Genomic DNA, 19,852 nt, shown 5'->3' on the forward strand with positions numbered 1-19,852 from the left:
GCAGATCCTCATCAGAGCCCCATGCAGATATCACACAGATACACATAAAGCATGAATACAGCACAGACAGCTGAAGAGCAGATCCTCATCAGAGCCCCATGCAGGCATCACACTGATACACGTAAAGCATGAATACAGCACAGACAGCTGAAGAGCAGATCCTCATCAGAGCCCCATGCAGGCTTCACACTGATACATGTAAAGCATGAATACAGCACAGACAGCTGACGAGCAGATCTTCATCAGAGCCCCATGCAGATATCACACTGATACACATAAAGCATGAATACAGCACAGCAGCTGAAGAGCAGATCCTCATCAGAGCCCCATGCAGGTGTCACACTGATACACATAAAGCATGAACACAGCACAGACAGCTGAAGAGCAGATCTTCATCAGAGCCCCATGCAGATATCACACTGATACACATAAAGCATGAATACAGCACAGACAGCTGAAGAGCAGATCTTCATCAGAGCCCCATGCAGATATCACACTGATACTTGTAAAGCATGAATACAGCACAGACAGCTGAAGAAAAACAGTAAGTGAGGAAATCGAAAAGGTGGATATTTTTTATTCCAAAATATTGTAAAACTGTATAACCTGTCAGGGTGAAGCAGAAAGAGGAGCTGGGAATGGAGAATGCAGTGGGTAAGGAAGAGGTGCGATGAGATTCTGAGGTAACAGTACTTGTGAAGAAGTTGTGTGAATCTCAGCCTGGTCCTTATTTATTTATTTATTTATTGTTTTTGTTATACCGAGTTTCATGACTGGCATCACATCAACCCGGTTTACAATTAACAATGTGTGAAAAGCATAAGGTAACGTGATAACAATATTCCCAATAGAACTGTGAACTTTAAATACAGAGAATCAATTGAAGGGTGAGAAAGTTACAATAAAACAATAAAACAGGGAAAATTAACTTGGAGCTGGAAGAGGGGAGAGATTGAACAATGCAATATTTACATTTCAGCCAATTAGTGTAGTAGTATAGCGGAGTGAATAAATAAGCCTATGTGAATAAATGGGACAGTACATAAATATGAAACGGTAAAATAAGTAACCAAGAGAATAAATATGACACAGTAGTGAATGATAATCATCCTTGTGAGATGGACCCCCAAGTTCACCCAACATGAGGCACCTGCCCCCAGCCCAGGCTTGAAATTCTCCAGCAGGGTTTGTCTGGGGTGCAGCCTTACAGCAGGGTTTGTTTTGGGTTATTGTGCAGGATTTCCCTTCCCAGCAGTGCCCCCCCAACACACCCCTGCCCCCTACAGTGAGAGATGATCCAGAGGAGTCAGGAGTCCTAGCACCTTCCGCAGACCCCACACCCTCCTCCCCCAGGCTGTGCTGGCTGCAGCTCCTCAGAGGCAGAAGCGTGCAAAGCTCAGCACAAGCCCTGTGTCCTGGACACCCTTCCCCTTTGCTTTGTCAGTGACTGTGAAGAACCACATTCACACCCAAGCAACTCCCTCAGCTTCTCCTTCTGAAGCCCCTTGCAATTTTTCTTTCTGTCACATAAATCATTGATACATGTAAAGCATGAATACAGCACAGATAGCTAAAGAGCAGAGCTCCATCACAGCCCCATGCAGGCATCACACTGATACACGTAGAGCATGAATACAGCACGGACAGCTGAAGAGCAGAGCTCCATCACAGCCCCATGCAGGCATCACACTGATACACGTAGAGCATGAATACAGCACGGACAGCTGAAGAGCAGAGCTCCATCACAGCCCCATGCAGGCATCACACGGATACACGTAAAGCATGAATACAGCACAGATAGCTAAAGAGCAGAGCTCCATCACAGCCCCATGCAGGCATCACACTGATACACGTAGAGCATGAATACAGCACGGACAGCTGAAGAGCAGAGCTCCATCAGAGCCCCATGCAGGCATCACACTGATACACATAAAGCACGAATACAGCACGGACAGCTGAAGAGCAGAGCTCCATCAGAGCCTCATGCAGGCATCACACTGATACACATAAAGCATGAATACAGCACGGACAGCTGAAGAGCAGAGCTCCATCAGAGCCACATGCAGGCATCACACGGATACACGTAAAGCATGAATACAGCACAGACAGCTGAAGAGCAGAGCCTCATGCAGGCATCACACTGATACACATAAAGCATGAATACAGCACAGACAGCTGGAGCATGGTTACAAGGTCAGTGGATACAGAGTCTGGCTGTAGTATTATGAGGCATGGGTACAATATTATCTGATTTGTGTAGGAAGGAGACGGTGCAGTTCCCTCTCTGTGCTGCCAGATGCAGGACACAAGGCACAGATAATGTCCTTTCAGGTAACCCAACAAAGTGCCAGGTGCTCATTGTCTGCGTCTTGGGGCAGAGGGGCAGTTTGGAAGTCATTCCTCATCTTTTTCTGAAAGGATATGAGGAGAGCTGCCTGCTGGTCCCTCCCAGCTCCACTCTCTTGCTGGATTTCCATAATAATATCCCAGGTGGTCCCAGGCTGGAGCCAGCCCAGGTGCTGTATAAAACTGCCTCAGACTGGCTGCTCCTCACCTGAGCTCCGGTGCCCAGGGAGCCCTGGTCATGCCGGTCTACCAGACCTGCCCTGGAGACCCAGGCCTTGACCTCTATTGGAGCCCCCAGTCCCAGGGCAGCGCGGCGGGGGCCGGACCCTCCCCAGGCCAGCAAGGAGAGCAGAGCTCAGGTAAGAGAAGGATCTGGGGATCCCTCTGCTTTGGATGCTGCTGCATTGCTTATGGGGATCTGTGAGCTCTCCGGGATGAAGCTGGGGGCCAGGTTTAGGATTATTGCAGCCCTAGGCAGAAGGCTGGGGGTGGGGGGGGGGGGGGGGGGGGGGGAGTCACAGGTGCCCTCAGCACTTCCCAGATCCGACCCTGCTGGGGTGACTTCCTCACGATTTCTTGGCTCAGCAGTTCCCGTGGGGAGAGCGTTAGGTGACGCCAGCGCCTCCTAGGGTAGCAGAAGCTTTAGCTGCATTAATTGGGAAGCTCCTGGTGGCCGTCAGAACTTAGGAAGTCGTATATTCTCCTTATTTTCTGTAGATTTTCCATTGCATGTGTTTATAGATTGCTAATTGTACTTTCATAGTTGTATTTTTTTAGGGATACTGTTTGATTTTTGTGGAGGAGCAGTAAATCAAGCACAAGAAATAATTTTATGAGGAAACCTCTCACTGGCAGGTATTGAAGGCAGGGATGCTCTGCAGGTCCTGACATTTTTATAGCAGGATTGTGAGGTTGCCAGGCCACACACGCTCCCTTCTTCTGGATATTATACATGGGCCCCTCTTCTTCGGGGATGTTGGATGTGGGGCCCCTCTTTGGAGGATGTTGGATGTGGGGCCCTGATTGGAGGATGTTGGATGTGGGACCCCTCTTTGGAGGATGTTGGATGTGGGGCCCCTGTTTGGAGGATGTGGGGCCCCTCTTTGGAGGATGTTGGATGTGGGGCCTCTCTTTGGAGGATGTTGATGTTGGATGAGGGGCCCCTGTTTGGAGGATGTTGGATGTGGGGCCCCTGATTGGAGGATGTTGGATGTGGGGCCCCTCTTTGGAGGATGTTGGATGTGGGGCCCCTGATTGGAGGATGTTGGATGTGGGGCCCCTCTTTGGAGGATGTTGATGTTGGATGTGGGGCCCCTCTTTGGAGGATGTTGATGTTGGATGTGGGGCCCCTCTTTGGAGGATGTTGGTTGTGTGGCCTCTCTTTGGAGGATGTTGGATGTGGGGCCCCTGATTGGAGGATGTTGATGTTGGATGTGTGGCCTCTCTTTGGAGGATGTTGGATGTGGGGCCCCTCTTTGGAGGATGTTGGATGTGGGGCCTCTCTTTGGAGGATGTTGATGTTGGATGAGGGGCCCCTGTTTGGAGGATGTTGGATGTGGGGCCCCTGATTGGAGGATGTTGGATGTGGGGCCCCTCTTTGGAGGATGTTGGATGTGGGGCCCCTGATTGGAGGATGTTGGATGTGGGGCCCCTCTTTGGAGGATGTTGGATGTGGGGCCCCTGTTTGGAGAATGTTGATGTTGGATGTGGGGCCCCTGTGTGGAGGATGTTGGATGTGGGGTCCCTCTTTGGAGGATGTTGGTTGTGTGGCCTCTCTTTGGAGGATGTTGGATGTGGGGCCCCTGATTGGAGGATGTTGATGTTGGATGTGTGGCCTCTCTTTGGAGGATGTTGGATGTGGGGCCCCTCTTTGGAGGATGTTGGATGTGGGGCCCCTGTTTGGAGAATGTTGATGTTGGATGTGGGGCCCCTGTGTGGAGGATGTTGGATGTGGGGTCCCTCTTTGGAGGATGTTGATGTTGGATGTGGGGCCCCTGTGTGGAGGATGTTGGATGTGGGGTCCCTCTTTGGAGGATGTTGATGTTGGATGTGGGGCCCCTCTTTGGAGGATGTTGATGTTGGATGTGTGGCCCCTCTTTGGAGGATGTTGGATGTGGGGTCCCTCTTTGGAGGATGTTGATGTTGGATATGGGGTCCCTCTTTGGAGGATGTTGATGTTGGATGTGGGGCCCCTGTTCGGAGGATGTTGATGTTGGATGTGGGGCCCCTGTTTGGAGGATGTTGGATGTGTGGCCCCTCTTTGGAGGATGTTGGATGTGGGGCCCCTCTTTGGAGGATGTTGATGTTGGATGTGGGGCCCCTGATTGGAGGATGTTGGATGTGGGGCCCCTCTTTGGAGGATGTTGCATGTGGGGCCCCTCTTTGGAGGATGTTGGTGTTGGAAGCTGTGTGCTCTGAAGAACTGATGTTCTTACTTTGATCAGATCCTGCAGAGAATCCAGATGTCAATTCAAACAGAATTAAGTGGTCATTGGTGAAGTTTGGTTTCCTGGAATGGCCCCTGAAGCCTTGGAGGCAGCTAGAGACAAATGACCTCATGCCCTCCTTACATCTGATTGGTGCACTGAGGGTATGAGGTCACTCCCGTCCTCTGACTCACAAACACTCACATTTAGGGATTGCTCCTGGCCTGACAGTGCTCGGGTGGGTGTGGAGTTGGCGCTCTGTTCTGGGACTCTCCGGCAGATGTTTGGACTGGGAGTGTGCCGTCTTTCTCTGGGTCAGACCATTGGTTGTTGGGTTGATTGGTGCAGTAAATCTTATCGAAGCTTTTTTATTTAACCTCCAATAAACTGTGCCCAAGTTATTATTTGCTCTCACGTTTAGCCTTGCGTGTAATACCATGAGACTGTGCATACCGACCATCCTACATAATCTGCCATATTTACGTCTTGTGCACCATTTATAAAAATGTACAGTCCCTTGGATAAAAGTTTATTTCAAAAAATAAGAATTACAAAGTGCAGAAGAGACACCCCCAGAGACAGTTCTGGCACTAGTCTGGATCCCAGGTTCTGAATCCGGTCTGGATTGTCTCTGCTCAGAATCCAGGTTCTGGTGCTGGTCCAGATTGTCTCTGCTCAGATCCTGGATCCTGGTGCTGGTCCATATTATTTGTGCTCAGATCCTGGTTCTGGTGCTGGTCTGGATTGTCTCTGCTCAGATCCCGGATCCTGGTGCTGGTCCATATTATTTGTGCTCAGATCCCGGGTTCTGGTGCTGGTCCGGATTGTCTCTGCTCAGATCCCGGATCCTGGTGCTGGTCCATATTATTTGTGCTCAGATCCCGGGTTCTGGTGCTGGTCCGGATTGTCTCTGCTCAGATCCCGGATCCTGGTGCTGGTCCATATTATTTGTGCTGAGATCCCGGATCCTGGTGTTGGTCCATATTATTTGTGCTCAGATCCTGGTTCTGGTGCTGGTCCGGATTGTCTCTGCTCAGATCCCGGATCCTGGTGCTGGTCCATATTATTTGTGCTCAGATCCTGGTTCTGGTGCTGGTCCGGATTGTCTCTGCTCAGTTCCTGGGTTCTGGTGCTGGTCCGGATTGTCTCTGCTCAGATCCCGGATCCTGGTGCTGGTCCATATTATTTGTGCTCAGATCCTGGTTCTGGTGCTGGTCCGGATTGTCTCTGCTCAGATCCCGGATCCTGGTGCTGGTCCATATTATTTGTGCTGAGATCCCGGATCCTGGTGTTGGTCCATATTATTTGTGCTCAGATCCTGGTTCTGGTGCTGGTCCGGATTGTCTCTGCTCAGATCCCGGATCCTGGTGTTGGTCCATATTATTTGTGCTCAGATCCTGGTTCTGGTGCTGGTCCGGATTGTCTCTGCTCAGTTCCTGGGTTCTGGTGCTGGTCCGGATTGTCTCTGCTCAGATCTCGGATCCTGGTGCTGGTCCATATTATTTGTGCTCAGATCCTGGTTCTGGTGCTGGTCCGGATTGTCTCTGCTCAGTTCCTGGGTTCTGGTGCTGGTCCGGATTGTCTCTGCTCAGATCTCGGATCCTGGTGCTGGTCCATATTATTTGTGCTCAGATCCTGGTTCTGGTGCTGGTCCGGATTGTCTCTGCTCAGATCCCGGATCCTGGTGCTGGTCCATATTATTTGTGCTCAGATCCTGGTTCTGGTGCTGGTCCGGATTGTCTCTGCTCAGATCTCGGATCCTGGTGCTGGTCCATATTATTTGTGCTCAGATCCTGGTTCTGGTGCTGGTCCGGATTGTCTCTGCTCAGATCCCGGATCCTGGTGCTGGTCCATATTATTTGTGCTCAGATCCTGGTTCTGGTGCTGGTCCGGATTCTCTCTCGGGGCTTTGCACAGTGCAGGGGGAATGCATGGCTGCTTCTGGCTCTCGGGTGTATCTCTCTCTCTCTCTCTCTCTCTCTCTCTCTCTCTTTGCCCTGCCCTGAGTTACTAATTCAGCTTCTCTCCCCCCCCCCCCCACTGCAGGCTGGCCCTCAGGCTCCTCGGCAGTGCAAGGCCCCCACTCCTCCAGAGACCCCTGCGGAGGGTCCCCTCTGGGGCAGCTGAAGGTGCAGGCGGAGAGGAGAGGGAAGCCAGGGAAGAGCCGGACCGTCTTCAGCCAGGAGCAGCTGCTGTGTCTGCACCAGCGCTTCCAGCGCCAGCGATACCTGACCCCGGCCCAGATCCAGGAGCTGTCCCAGGAGCAGGCGCTCTCCTACAAGCAGGTACCAGGCTCCCACCACCGGACTGGCAAATGTGTGCACTACAGAGACCAGCGGGGCGCTCTTTCACTTTCTCCTCTGCTTTGGCAGGTGAAGACCTGGTTTCAGAATCAGAGGATGAAGCAGAAGAGATGTCAGAAGGGCAACATCTGGCTGGGGAAGAACATCTGGCTGGCTCAGGTAGGCAAGGAGGCTGACAGACCTTATCGTAAGCATGGAAAGCACAGGCAGGATTCTCCCTCCGCACCCCCACATCCTCACATCTCCCTCACCTGACCAGACCCTGACTTCCAGCAGAGAAAGCGCCTGCAGGGAACACATTCCCTGCGGGGGAATCGCTTTCCCAAGCTTAATCCTTGCCGTAGACCTGCAGGGGCCCCGTTTCCTCGGTCACTTCATGAGCAGGCCCAAGTCGATAATGTGCAGTCGCCATCAAACCCAGCCGCGCGCTTGCACCAGCACAGGGCACACTCACGTTAAAAGTCTCCGCATTTCACCAGATCCACGGATTCTTGCCTGAGGAGTAGAAGCCATGAATAAAGGCTCCTTCATCAGTCCCACGAACCTCTCCAGCCTCCTTTCCTCCACATGGGCCAGGTGCTTGTGTAAATATCCTGCGCCCTCTATTCAGCTGCCAACGATTACTTTCGGGCCGATTCAGTAAAGTCCGAGGAACGCCCGCTCTCCTGTGCACGCGATTCACTTTGCTAATTAGGCCCGGCGGTAAAACCAGGTAAAAGGAGGCGCTAGGGACACTAGCGCCTCCTTTTGGCCCGGAGCGGCGGCTGTCAGAGGGTTTGACAGCCGACGCTCAATTTTGCCGGCATCGGTTCTCGAGCCCGCTGACAGCCACGGGCTCGGAAACCGGATGCCGGCAAAATTGAGCGTCCGGTTTTCGACCCAACAGCCACGGGCTGACTTCAATTTTTTTTTTTTTTTTTTTTTACTTTTGCAAAGTTTCAGGACCTCCAAATTAATATCGCCACGATATTAAGTCGGAGGGTGCACAGAAAAGCAGTTTTTACTGCTTTTCTGTGCATTTTCCCGGTGCTGGCAGGAACTAGCGCCTACCTTTGGGCAGGCGCTAATTTCTGAAAGCAAAATGTGCGGCTTGGCTGCACATTTTGTTTTCTGAATCGCGCGGGAATACCTAATAGGGCCATCATCATGCATTTGCATGCTGCGGGCGCTATTAGGTTCAGGGGGTTGGACGCGCATTTTCCACCCCTTACTGAATAAGGGGTAAGGGAAAACGTGCGTCCAGTGGCGGGTTAACAGTGCGTGCCATCAGAGCGCACTGTACTGTATCGGCCCGTTTGTGATCCCAAGACGGGTTGGTTGGAGCTGCGCCTCCCTGGGTTATAGCGCAGCGTAACGGTGTTCTCAGGTCTGCAACGTTTACGGATGCGCTGCAAGAATTCTCTCTCTCTCTGGCTCCTTGCTGAATATATAATGCCATGCTTGCAAGTTATGCAAATATCTGCTTATTATGCAAACAAAGCTTTCCTTTCAGCTCAGCAAATGATAATGCAGGAGATTACCTGCCATCCTGTCCGATACTCACCTAGTCCAGCACAGATTTAAAAATGTTAAGTAAGAAGGGTTCTAATCACAGCTTGGACCTGGGACAACCAAAGGGAAGACTCTTTTCCATGTTTTGCTTATTTATATTCTCCCTTGTGACACTTTAAAGTGCTTTACATTGAGATGCTACAGGTATTTCCCCATCTCCAGAAGGCTTACAAACTACAGCCCGATCCAGTAAAGTCCGTGGGAGAGCGGACTAACGCCCGCTCTCCCGGCGCGCGCACCAGCCCCTCGCCGGTGCACGCGATCCAGTATTTAAATTAGGCGACGCGGTGCAAACGAGGAAAAGGAGGCGCTAGGGACACTAGCGCGTCCCTAGCGCCTCCTTTTGGCCTGGAGCGGCGGCTGTCAGCGGGTTTGACAGCCGACGCTCAATTTTGCCGGCATCGGTTCTCGAGCCCGCTGACAGCCACGGGCTCGGAAACCGGACGCCGGCAAAATTGAGCGTCCGGTTTTCGGCCCGACAGCCGCGGGCCGAATTCAAAATTTTATTTTTTTTTACTTTTTTTTACTTTTGGGGACCTCCGACTTAATATCGCTATGATATTAAGTCGGAGAGTGCACAGAAAAGCAGTTTTTACTGCTTTTCTGTGCACTTCCCTGGTGCCGGAAGAAATTAGCGCCGACCTTTGGGCGGCGCTAATTTCTTAGAGTAAAATGTGCGGCTTGGCTGCACATTTTACTTACTGGATCGCTAGGGAATACCTAATAGGGCCATCAACATGCATTTGCATGTTGAGGGCGCTATTAGGTGCCGCGGGTGGGCCGCGTGTTTTCCTCCCCTTACTGAATAAGGGGTAAGGGAAAACACGCGTCCAGAGCAGGGTGACAGTGCGCTCCGACGGAGCTCACTTTACTGGATCGACCTGTGAATAAGGGGTAAGGGAAAACACGCGTCCAGAGCAGGCTGACAGTGCGCTCCGACGGAGCACACTTTACTGGATCGACCTGTGAATAAGGGGTAAGGGAAAACACGCGTCCAGAGCAGGCTGACAGTGCGCTCCGACGGAGCACACTTTACTGGATCGACCTGTGAATAAGGGGTAAGGGAAAACACGCGTCCAGAGCAGGCTGACAGTGCGCTCCGACGGAGCTCACTTTACTGGATCGACCTGACAGAATGGGAGAAAATGTTTAGTAAACAGGCCCCAAGTTTGTACTGGAGGCAATGGAGGATAAAGTGACTTAGCCAAAGTCATAAGGAGTATCAGTGAGATCTAAGCCCTGGATTCCCCAGTCTGCTGCTCCTCCAGTCGGGGAGAGGACGTGGGAGTGAACCCGCTGGGCTCTAATCCCAGGTCTGCCACTGGTTAGTCATTCCGGAGGCCCCACTTGAGGCAGAGCCCTGGCGAGGGGCTGGGAGGGCAATAGAAGCTCAGAGAGCTAGGGGGAAGGGGCAGGACCCGCAGTCTGCTTTTCAGGATATCCACAATGAATATGCATGGCCCAGCCCCTCTCGTGTGCAGATCCCCCCCCTGTGTATAATCCTGAAAAGCGGGCCTGGCAGTGGCACTGCCCAGAACTGGCTCTAAGAGAGCAGTGTGGAGCAGCAGGGGGATGAGAGCAGACTCCCCCGAATGCACCAGGGAGACACTGGGAGCGGCTCCACGTTCTCCAGTGCCTTCCCTAATCTGCCTCCTGTTAGCTTCCAGGAGCACCCCCTCCTCCTTCCATGTTTTGGAAGGATAAATCCCGGCCTTTATCAGGAAAGTGCGTTCATTCTTAAAAGGAAAAATCGCTTGCAGTTTTTTTTTTCCCTTTGACTTGTGTTTCAGAAAGTGAACAAGAAACTAAAACCTGAGAACTCCAAAAACAGCAAAGTGAATGCCCCTCCCCGGGCTCTCTCACCTCCCTGGGGCTCTCTCTCACCTCCCCCGGGCTCTGTCACCTCCCCGAGCTCTCTCACCTCCCCGGGCTCTCTCACCTCCCCTGGGCTCTCTCACCTCCCCGGGCTCTCTCATCTCCCCTGGGCTCTGTCACCTCCCCGGGCTCTCTCACCTCCCCTGGGCTCTCTCACCTCCCCGGGCTCTCTCATCTCCCCTGGGCTCTGTCACCTCCCCGGGCTCTCTCATCTCCCCTGGGCTCTGTCACCTCCCCGGGCTCTCTCATCTCCCCTGGGCTCTCTCACCTCCCCGGGCTCTCTCACCTCCCCGGGGCTCTCTCTCACCTCCCCTGGGCTCTCTCACCTCCCCCGGGCTCTCTCATCTCCCCTGGGCTCTGTCAGCTCCCCGGGCTCTGTCACCTCCCCCGGGCTCTCTCATCTTCCCTGGGCTCTCTCACCTCCCCCGGGCGCATAGGAGGAAGGGCTCCTGCCCCTCTTTACTTCACAGACCTGGGGGCAGGTGCAGGACAGTTTTTTAAATTTTGTTTTGGTTCATTAAATGAAGGAAATCTCCCCCTCCCACCAAACAATGTTCCTGCTCACTTTTACTCCACCCCCTGGTGATTTTAGAGGCGCATCTCATGTTCCCTCTCTTCTCCAGCCCTAAAAGCTGCTCAGTGTTTCTGCAGAAGGGACCTGCTCCAGCCTCCAATTTAAAGTATCAACAGAACAAAGATATCCCTCCTCTCTCAAGTGCCCTCCTGAGAGTGCTCAGATGTTAGGGTAACCATGAGAGCAGTTTGGGGGACCCCTTTTGTAACACTCATCCTGGCTTCTGTTTTTATCTTTCAGGCTGCAGAGCATGGAAGCGCCTTCTCAAGTTTTCCCACAGGCTTCGCGGTTCCTGGGATGGGCAGCGCAAACCCCCAGGCCTTGATGGTTTCCCAGCCCCCAAACTACACCCAGCAGGGCACCTACCCTGCACAGACAAGTTACCAGCAGCACCTCCCAGGCGCCTTCCAGCACGCCACTGACTACTATCAGCCCTACAGCTGTAATAACCCAGGGCTGGAATACGCTCAGAGCAGACAAGGAGAGGCCTACAGCCCGTCCCCCACCCCTGCGCCCTTCCCAGGTGCCAGCCTCCTGTACCCGCAGCAGCTGGGCGCAGGGCACCACAGGCACAGAGGCCCAGAGCAGATGTGAGCCTCTCCCCACCCAGAGACTGCCAACCTCCGCGTGTTTGTGTGCAGTGCTGCAATGAGGCTTTTGGGGGCCTTACCTTCACAGGAGACGTGACACCAAGGCAGAGGCAGAAAGTACAGCTAGGTATTTCCTCTTTATCCTCTGGCAGAGAATGAGGCTGGGTTGTAAAGGCTACAGGAAGACAGGGATTAGGGCTTCAGCACCAGCGAGATGGGAAATGCTCAGTTACTTCAGGCAGTTAGGGGCAGGGGGCAACAGGACAGAGGGGCATTAAATCACAGATGCAAAAATCAGTCTCTTCCACCTATTGCACAGCTCTCAAGAGGGTGTGTGGGAGGCTTAAATGCAAACCCTGAAAAGGGCAATTCAGTGCTCAGGATTTATTTCCCCCATAGCTGCTGTGACCAGGTCATAGCTTTATCAGCCAGAGCTCCGCAGCGTAAGAACACAGCCCCTGCTTCATAAGCCACTGCCGCACTGCAGTATCCAGAACGTGTAGAAAGAAAAATCATTCACCAAGAGTGGAGCTGAGGCAGGAAACACAAATAGGGAGCAGTCTGTGCCGGAGGAAGCTGCTTGCAATGTGAAATAAACAAATCAATTCCAAACCAGAATCTGGCAAAGTATTCATAATTCTAGCACAGGTTCCAGGCCACAGCGAGGAGAAGCATTCGCTGAGTGCACCCAGCACCGCATTCATTCAATCAGCCAAGGTCTTTCCCTGGCTCCTTTCCATGCACCTCCTGCAGGCCAGGGCAGCCTCCCAGAGCAAGAAATAAAAGAGCTGGCAGGAGCGAGCCAACTCCATCCCAGCAGGGAGCCTCTGGCGCAGAGCTCCTGGGTCTCTTATCTCCAGAAAAGCGCCTTGCACGCAAAACACTGACCCAGTGTCTCACCCATCACCCCCAGGCCTAAAAGAGCGTGAGTGTGTGACTGAGTGTGACTGAGTGTCTAGTGCTGTGTGAGGGGGGGCACTGTGTGTTTGTCTCACAGAGAGCACAATTGCTTATTTTTTTACACACAAAGGATTTATATCACGGGGCAGCAAGAAAATTTACAAAATCAAAATGTAAAGGCATCTAGGATTTGACAATAGAAAGCCATTAATAATTTCATGAAGCGGGCTGGAGGGACCCTGCGCCCCCGACTTAAATCTCCAGCAGGCTTTTGAAGAGCAGGGGGTGCCACACGTCACCCGCCCCCAACAGGGCATTAAAATATTAGGACCAATGGAAAAATGGGGAGCGTCGCCTATGCTTGATGCGGGCAAAATATAAATCTCACAACTGGTCAGAGAGCATGAAAGGATCACAAGATCCGAGCACCTCCCACAAGCTAGAGAGGAGATGGTGAAAGAAAAACGTGGGGGCCAGGCTCAGACCCCAACAGGAAGTGATGTCACCGCTGCACACATTGCCATGACGTCACCGCTTTTGTGGTTTCCCAAGATGGCTGCCCCCATGATGCACTCACATCAAGGCTGTGCTTTCTTAGGGCTGGATCCTGCTGGCCAGGAAACTCTTCTCCTCTCCCCCTTCCAGCTTTTCAGACCAGACATGGGGCGGGAGAATCACAAGGCCCCCCCCCCCCCCCCCCCCCGTGATGTTTCTTGTCCTGGAAAGTAGCAGCACTTCCTTCTCAAAGTCCTAGGTATCCATCAGTAATGCCAATCAAAAGCAGCAGCCAGCACTCATCCCAGGGGGGGGGGGGGGGCTGAATCTTTCCCACCTCTCCTGACAGCCCCCACCCCCAGACCACCGTCTGTGCTAGCTTCATCCTTCACCATCCACCCCTCTCTGCCCTTTCAGACTCCAGCACAGCCCCTTGCCCTCGTCCTCTGAGCACTGCCTGGGTATCACCCCCCCCCCCACCATGACACCTCCCTCACTGTGATCCCCGGCTCATGCAACTCACCAAGAGCAGCAGCAGCAGCTCAGAAGGTAAAACACAGTCTGCACCCCTGCAGCCCTTTCCTTTCAGCAGTAACCACGTTAAACCAGATTAAGAACCGGACCCAAGATCCCCTCACTGCTGGGGTCTCCCTGTGCAGCCACACACACTGCACAGGGAACGAGGGAGATGGATTGTGGGTTCCTGGCCAGAGGGAAGACGTCCCCTTCCCACCGTCCCCGCTCTAGACTCGAGCCCTGACCCCAGGAGGGCAGAAAGTATGAATTCCTCCATGCCCTGGGCACGCTCTCACGTTTAAGGCCTCAGCCTCGAGCCCACGGTGGAAATAATTTTCCACAAAGCCAACTGAACATGCAGCTGGGGGATGAGAAGTCGCAGCCCTTGTGTACGGAGAGCGGCGTCAGCCACCGGCCGGGCAGGGGGAGCACGAGCGCCCGGCAGAGGCTGCAGGCTGTCAAGGCCGAGACCGGCAGCGTGGGGCGGTGATCTGCCGGGGTGGGAGGCGCTGGGTCAGTGACCTCACACCCACACCCAGACCCTCAATGGGCCCAGCACTGTTGTGATGTCTCTCGTCCAGGCTCGTCCATGCAGGGAAACATGGGGAGAGGTTTTAATAGGGAGAAAAGAAGCAGGGCCCGACGTCAGGAGAGACAGCAGCAGGATCTCCCACACAGGTCCCACCCCAGCAGACCAAATGCTTAATAAAAGCCAACCAGAGAAAAACAGGAGGACGGAGCCGGGCTGAGGGATCCTAAATACATCCTACACTCTCTCAAAATACCTAAAGATTGCGTAGTCAGATCGCAGAGGTAAAGGCTCATGGGACGAGGCTGCGGCCCCTGTAACAGCTCAGGTCAAGGATAGTCCAGGGGTCTCACCACCCCTGCTGACCTCTCCCCGCTCCTCCACCCCGTGGTGAGGGAAAACACGCAGGAGAATCACAGCCAGAGCTTTCAGTTTACCATTCAAAAAACAAAACAAAAAAAAACCACATGTAAAGTTAGATCCAGTTAAAATTTTAATCTTACAGTCAAGCCCTGCCCTAACCAAGGCCAGGTCACCTGCACCAGTTCCCCTCCCTGCTGCAAACTCATCCTAGAAACAGGGCCACAGGCGCCTGCACCCAGCACAGGTCCCGCCTGTGTCACGCAGAGGCAGCGCCGTGCCTGCACCCTGGCACGGACTGTACACGTGGCATCCCCCCCCCCCCCCCCACACACACACACACATCACCTTATACACAAATACACAACGTGCGTTGCAGTCTGCGACGGTGGCTGCAGGGGTTACAGCTGCAGGGGGACTCCCAGGGCCCCCTCCTCCAGGAACGGCTGATGCGCAGCGTACAAAGGGGCCACGCCGGGGCCGGGGAAGTGCATGGTAGAGGCAGGGGGGAATCCAGACGCCTCGTCCTGTCTGGGGGGCTGGGGGTCGAACTCCAGCGCTGGGCTGTAGCTGGGGTAGTAAGAGTGCTGGGAGGGGGTCCCTGTGACAAATGAACTGAAGCCACTGTAGTTCATCTGAGAGAGGTAGCTGCAGCCGGCAGCCTGGGTGAAGTTGTAGCCGGCAGCCTGGGCACATCCTCCTTCAGCAGGTGAGGGGTAACCCTGCGAGTGGCTCAGGAAGGTCTCTTCATATTTTGCTACCTAGGAAAATCATTAAAAAAAAAAAACACATTAGGAAAGAACCAAGAATCGATCTGTAGTAGAAGTCACCTGCTTGCAGTCACCTGGTTGCCAGCGTGTGACTTTCAGCAGAGTCTCAGCTGCACCACCTGCAGGCCCAGCTTCCAATCCCACCGCTTGCACCATCTCTCACATCTTACCAATGCATTTTGCAGTAGTCTTTTCCCCTCTACTGATTTTTCCTTTCCTCTACAGAGGAAGACCAGGAACCTCCCTACTGTAGTCGTTTATTGAAATTTTACTGATCAAAAGTGCACATATTCCTAGTCTAAAAGCAGGGCATGCAGCAGCTTTCTCATCTCCACCCTACATAAAGCAACAGGCTCTTCCTATAAGCCACATAAAGGCCTGGGTGGAAGACTATTTGGGGTTTCACGAATGCTCAGAGGGTAAGGAATGCACAAAATCACAGGTATCAACAATGTCCAATGGTACTGGTCCCCCCCTTACCTGCGTGATCCAGGAGGCCTGGTCCAGCCAGCTCCCATCCTTCTGCAACCGTTTCAGCTTCATCCTTCTGTTCTGGAACCAGGTCTTCACCTGAGGAGGGGGAGGAACAGATTTCAGGGGGGCGGGGGCTGAAGAAAGCTAAGAAACCATCCCAAATCTCAGAGTTCTAATCCCAAACTATCACAGTGCAACCTCAAAGTCACTTTATCTCCCTGTGTCTGAGCTCTAATCCCCAGCTCTGTCCCTGACTCTCTGTGTGTGACCTCAGGGGGTCTCATGTTATCTCCCTGTGTCTGAGCTCTAATCCCCAGCTCTGTCCCTGACTCTGTGTGTGTGACCTCAGGGGGTCTCCCTGTGTCTGAGCTCTAATTCCCAGCTCTGTCCCTGACTCTCTGTGTGTGACCTCAGGGGGTCTCCCTGTGCCTCAGCTCTACTCCCCAGCTCTGTCCCTGACTCTCTGTGTGTGACCTCAGGGGGTCTCCCTGTGTCTGAGCTCTAATCCCCAGCACTGTCCCTGACTCTCTGTGTGTGACCTCAGGGGGTCTCCCTGTGTCTGAGCTCTAATCCCCAGCTCTGTCCCTGACTCTGTGTGTGTGACCTCAGGGGTCTCCCTGTGTCTGAGCTCTAATCCCCAGCTCTGTCCCTGACTCTCTGTGTGTGACCTCAGGGGGTCTCCCTGTGCCTCAGCTCTACTCCCCAGCTCTGTCCCTGACTCTCTGTGTGTGACCTCAGGGGGTCTCCCTGTGCCTCAGCTCTAATCCCCAGCTCTGTCCCTGAGTCTCTGTGTGTGACCTCAGGGCAGTCACTTTATCTCCCTGTGTCTGAGCTCTAATCCCCAGCTCTGTCCCTGAGTCTCTGTGTGTGACCTCAGGGGCTCTCCCTGTGCCTGAGCTCTAATCCCCGGCTCTGTCCCTGACTCTGTGTGTGACCTCAGGGGCTCTCCCTGTGCCTGAGCTCTAATCCCCGGCGGGTTACCTGTTTTGCTGTGAGCCCCAGTGCCACGGACACCTGCTGGATCTGCAGGGGCGTCAGGTAGTGCTGTCGCTGGAAGCGCTGGTGCAGGGCCAGGAGCTGCTCCTGCGTGAACACCGTGCGGGTCTTGGGCTTCCTGCCGCCCTTCTCCCCCTCCCCCGGGGGCTCCGCCTTCACCTTGGCTGGGGCGGGGGAGGTCTCCGGCCAGGCTGCGGGCAAACAAAGCAGAACGTGAGCAGGGGGGGGGCAGGGGAAGGTGCGGGGCTGGAACCGAAACCATTGCCAAGAGCCGAGGAAGGAGCCCGAGCAGCGAAGGGAGGCCGCTCTTACTCGCAGTTCTCCTTGGCTCCAGCGTCCCCAGGCCACTCACAGGAGCCCAGCCCTGCCTCTCAGTCCCCGGACTGAGAGGCAGGGCTGGGCTCTGTTCAAGCCCGCGTACAGCGCTGCGTACACTTACCTGGGACCCGGTCACCGAGGCCCTCCAGCTCCGGGACCGCCTCCACGGGGGCTGCCGGGCTCCAGTAAAGCTCCTCGCTGTAGCCCTCCTGGTGAAGCTGGGGGCCAGGCAGGGCCGGAGGAGCGAGCATGGCTGAGAAGAAGAACCAGCGACTCCCCAGGAAAAGAAAGGGAAAAAGATAAAAATGGCGAGGCCTGAGGCTTGGACGGTGCTCAGTAGCCCGCAGCCCCCCTCGCAAGGCCACCTTTATGGAGTCTGCACCAGCCCCTCCCATTAACAATTCTAACATGGGGGGGGGGGGGATGCTAATAGGAAGGGAAGGCCCCCCCCCCAGTCCTTTCCAGGATCCTGCCTTCCTTTTACAAACCTTACAAACAAGCTTAACTGAGCACCTTTGAATCGGGCGGGGAGCCTTCTGGAGAGAGGGGGAGGGAGAGAGACCTCTCCCAGCCAGCAGGACACTGACCTTGGTATCTGTGGAGAAATCCATCTTTCTGAGGTGAGGCAGAGGGACCTTCTTGATATTGGAACAGGGGAGGCAGGGACTGTGCAGGAGGGCTGAGTGTGCCTGTAACACATCCTGCCATGAGAGAGCAGGGACTGTGCAGGAGGACTGAGTGTCCCTGTAACACATCCTGCCATGAGAGAGCAGGGACTGTGCAGGAGGGCTGAGTGTCCCTGTCACACATCCTGCCATGAGAGAGCAGGGACTGTGCAGGAGGACTGAGTGTGCCTGTAACACATCCTGCCATGAGAGAGCAGGGACTGTGCAGGAGGACTGAGTGTTCCTGTAACACATCCTGCCATGAGAGAGCAGGGACTGTGCAGGAGGGCTGAGTGTCCCCGTAACACATCCTGCCATGAGAGAGCAGGGACTGTGCAGGAGGGCTGAGTGTGCCTGTAACACATCCTGCCATGAGAGAGCAGGGACTGTGCAGGAGGGCTGAGTGTGCCTGTAACACATCCTGCCATGAGAGAGCAGGGACTGTGCAGGAGGACTGAGTGTCCCCATAACACACCCTGCCATGAGAGAGCAGGGACTGTGCAGGAGGACTGAGTGTCCCCATAACACACCCTGCCATGAGAGAGCAGGGACTGTGCAGGAGGGCTGAGCGTGACTGTCACACATCCTGCCATGAGAGAGCAGGGACTGTGCAGGAGGGCTGAGTGTCCCTGTCACACATCCTGCCATGAGAGAGCAGGGACTGTGCAGGAGGACTGAGTGTGACTGTCACACATCCTGCTATGAGAGAGCAGGGACTGTGCAGGAGTACTGAGTGTCCCCGTAACACATCCTGCCATGAGAGAGCAGGGACTGTGCAGCAGGGCTGAGTGTTCCTGTAACACATCCTGCCATGAGAGAGCAGGGACTGTGCAGGAGGGCTGAGTGTCCCTGTCACACATCCTGCCATGAGAGAGCAGGGACTGTGCAGGAGGGCTGAGTGTCCCTGTAACACATCCTGCCATGAGAGAGCAGGGACTGTGCAAGAGGACTGAGTGTGCCCGTAACACATCCTGCCATGAGAGAGCAGGGACTGTGCAGGAGGACTGAGTGTGCCCGTAACACATCCTGCCATGAGAGAGCAGGGACTGTGCAGGAGGGCTGAGTGTCCCTGTAACACATCCTGCCATGAGAGAGCAGGGACTGTGCAGGAGGACTGAGTGTCCCTGTAACATCCTGCCATGAGACAGCAGGGACTGTGCAGGAGGACTAAGTGTCCCTGTAACACATCCTGCCATGAGACAGCAGGGACTGTGCAGGAGGACTGAGTGTCCCTGTAACACATCCTGCCATGAGACAGCAGGGACTGTTCAGGAGGACTGAGTGTCCCTGTAACACATCCTGCCATGAGACAGCAGGGACTGTTCAGGAGGACTGAGTGTCCCTGTAACACATCCTGCCATGAGACAGCAGGGACTGTGCAGGAGGGCTGAGTGTCCCTATAACACTTCCTGCCATGAGAGAGCAGGGACTGTGCAGGAGGGCTGAGTGTCCCTATAACACATCCTGCCATGAGAGAGCAGGGACTGTGCAGGAGGACTGAGTGTCCCTGTAACACATCCTGCCATGAGACAGCAGGGACTGTGCAGGAGGGCTGAGTGTCCCCGTAACACATCCTGCCATGAGACAGCAGGGACTGTGCAGGAGGACTGAGTGTTCCCGTAACACATCCTGCCGTGAGAGAGCAGGGACTGTGCAGGGGGACTGAGTGTGCCCGTAACACATCCTGCCGTGAGAGAGCAGGGACTGTGCAGGAGGGCTGAGTGTTCCCATAACACATCCTGCCGTGAGAGAGCAGGGACTGTGCAGGAGGGCTGAGTGTCCCCGTAACACATCCTGCCGTGAGAGAGCAGGGACTGTGCAGGAGGACTGAGTGTCCCCGTAACACATCCTGCCGTGAGACAGCAGGGACTGTGCAGGAGGGCTGAGTGTCCCTGTAACACATCCTGCCATGAGACAGCAGGGACTGTGCAGGAGGGCTGAGTGTTCCCGTAACACATCCTGCCATGAGAGAGCAGGGACTGTGCAGGAGGACTGAGTGTCCCTGTAACACATCCTGCCATGAGAGACCAGGGACTGTGCAGGAGGACTGAGTGTCCCTGTAACATCCTGCCATGAGAGAGCAGGGACTGTGCAGGAGGGCTGAGTGTCCCCGTAACACATCCTGCCATGTGAGAGCAGGGACTGTGCAGGAGGACTGAGTGTC

General features: G+C 54.4%; 2 protein-coding genes across 2 annotated transcripts; one reads left to right on the forward strand and one right to left on the reverse strand.

Moving 5' to 3' along the window:
* Positions 1-2,584: 2,584 nt before the first annotated feature.
* LOC115078383 (homeotic protein distal-less-like) lies at positions 2,585-14,066 on the forward strand. The gene is made up of 6 exons (XM_029581291.1): positions 2,585-2,705; positions 6,819-7,057; positions 7,145-7,234; positions 10,417-10,461; positions 11,316-11,665; positions 13,880-14,066. The coding sequence occupies exons 1-6, from the start codon at positions 2,585-2,587 to the stop codon at positions 14,064-14,066; spliced, it is 1,032 nt and encodes a 343-aa protein (XP_029437151.1).
* A 439-nt stretch (positions 14,067-14,505) lies between these two features.
* On the reverse strand, positions 14,506-17,413 carry LOC115078905 (homeobox protein NANOG-like). The gene is made up of 4 exons (XM_029581986.1): positions 17,145-17,413; positions 16,691-16,896; positions 15,716-15,805; positions 14,506-15,226 (listed from the first exon to the last, which is right to left on the reverse strand). Exons 1-4 carry the CDS (start codon positions 17,272-17,274, stop codon positions 14,867-14,869), a joined length of 786 nt encoding a protein of 261 aa, XP_029437846.1. The 5' UTR covers positions 17,275-17,413; the 3' UTR covers positions 14,506-14,866.
* Between the last annotated feature and the right edge of the window lie 2,439 nt (positions 17,414-19,852).

Source organism: Rhinatrema bivittatum, chromosome 16 (assembly GCF_901001135.1).
Source record: "Rhinatrema bivittatum chromosome 16, aRhiBiv1.1, whole genome shotgun sequence".
NCBI classification, from domain to species: Eukaryota; Metazoa; Chordata; class Amphibia; order Gymnophiona; family Rhinatrematidae; genus Rhinatrema; species Rhinatrema bivittatum.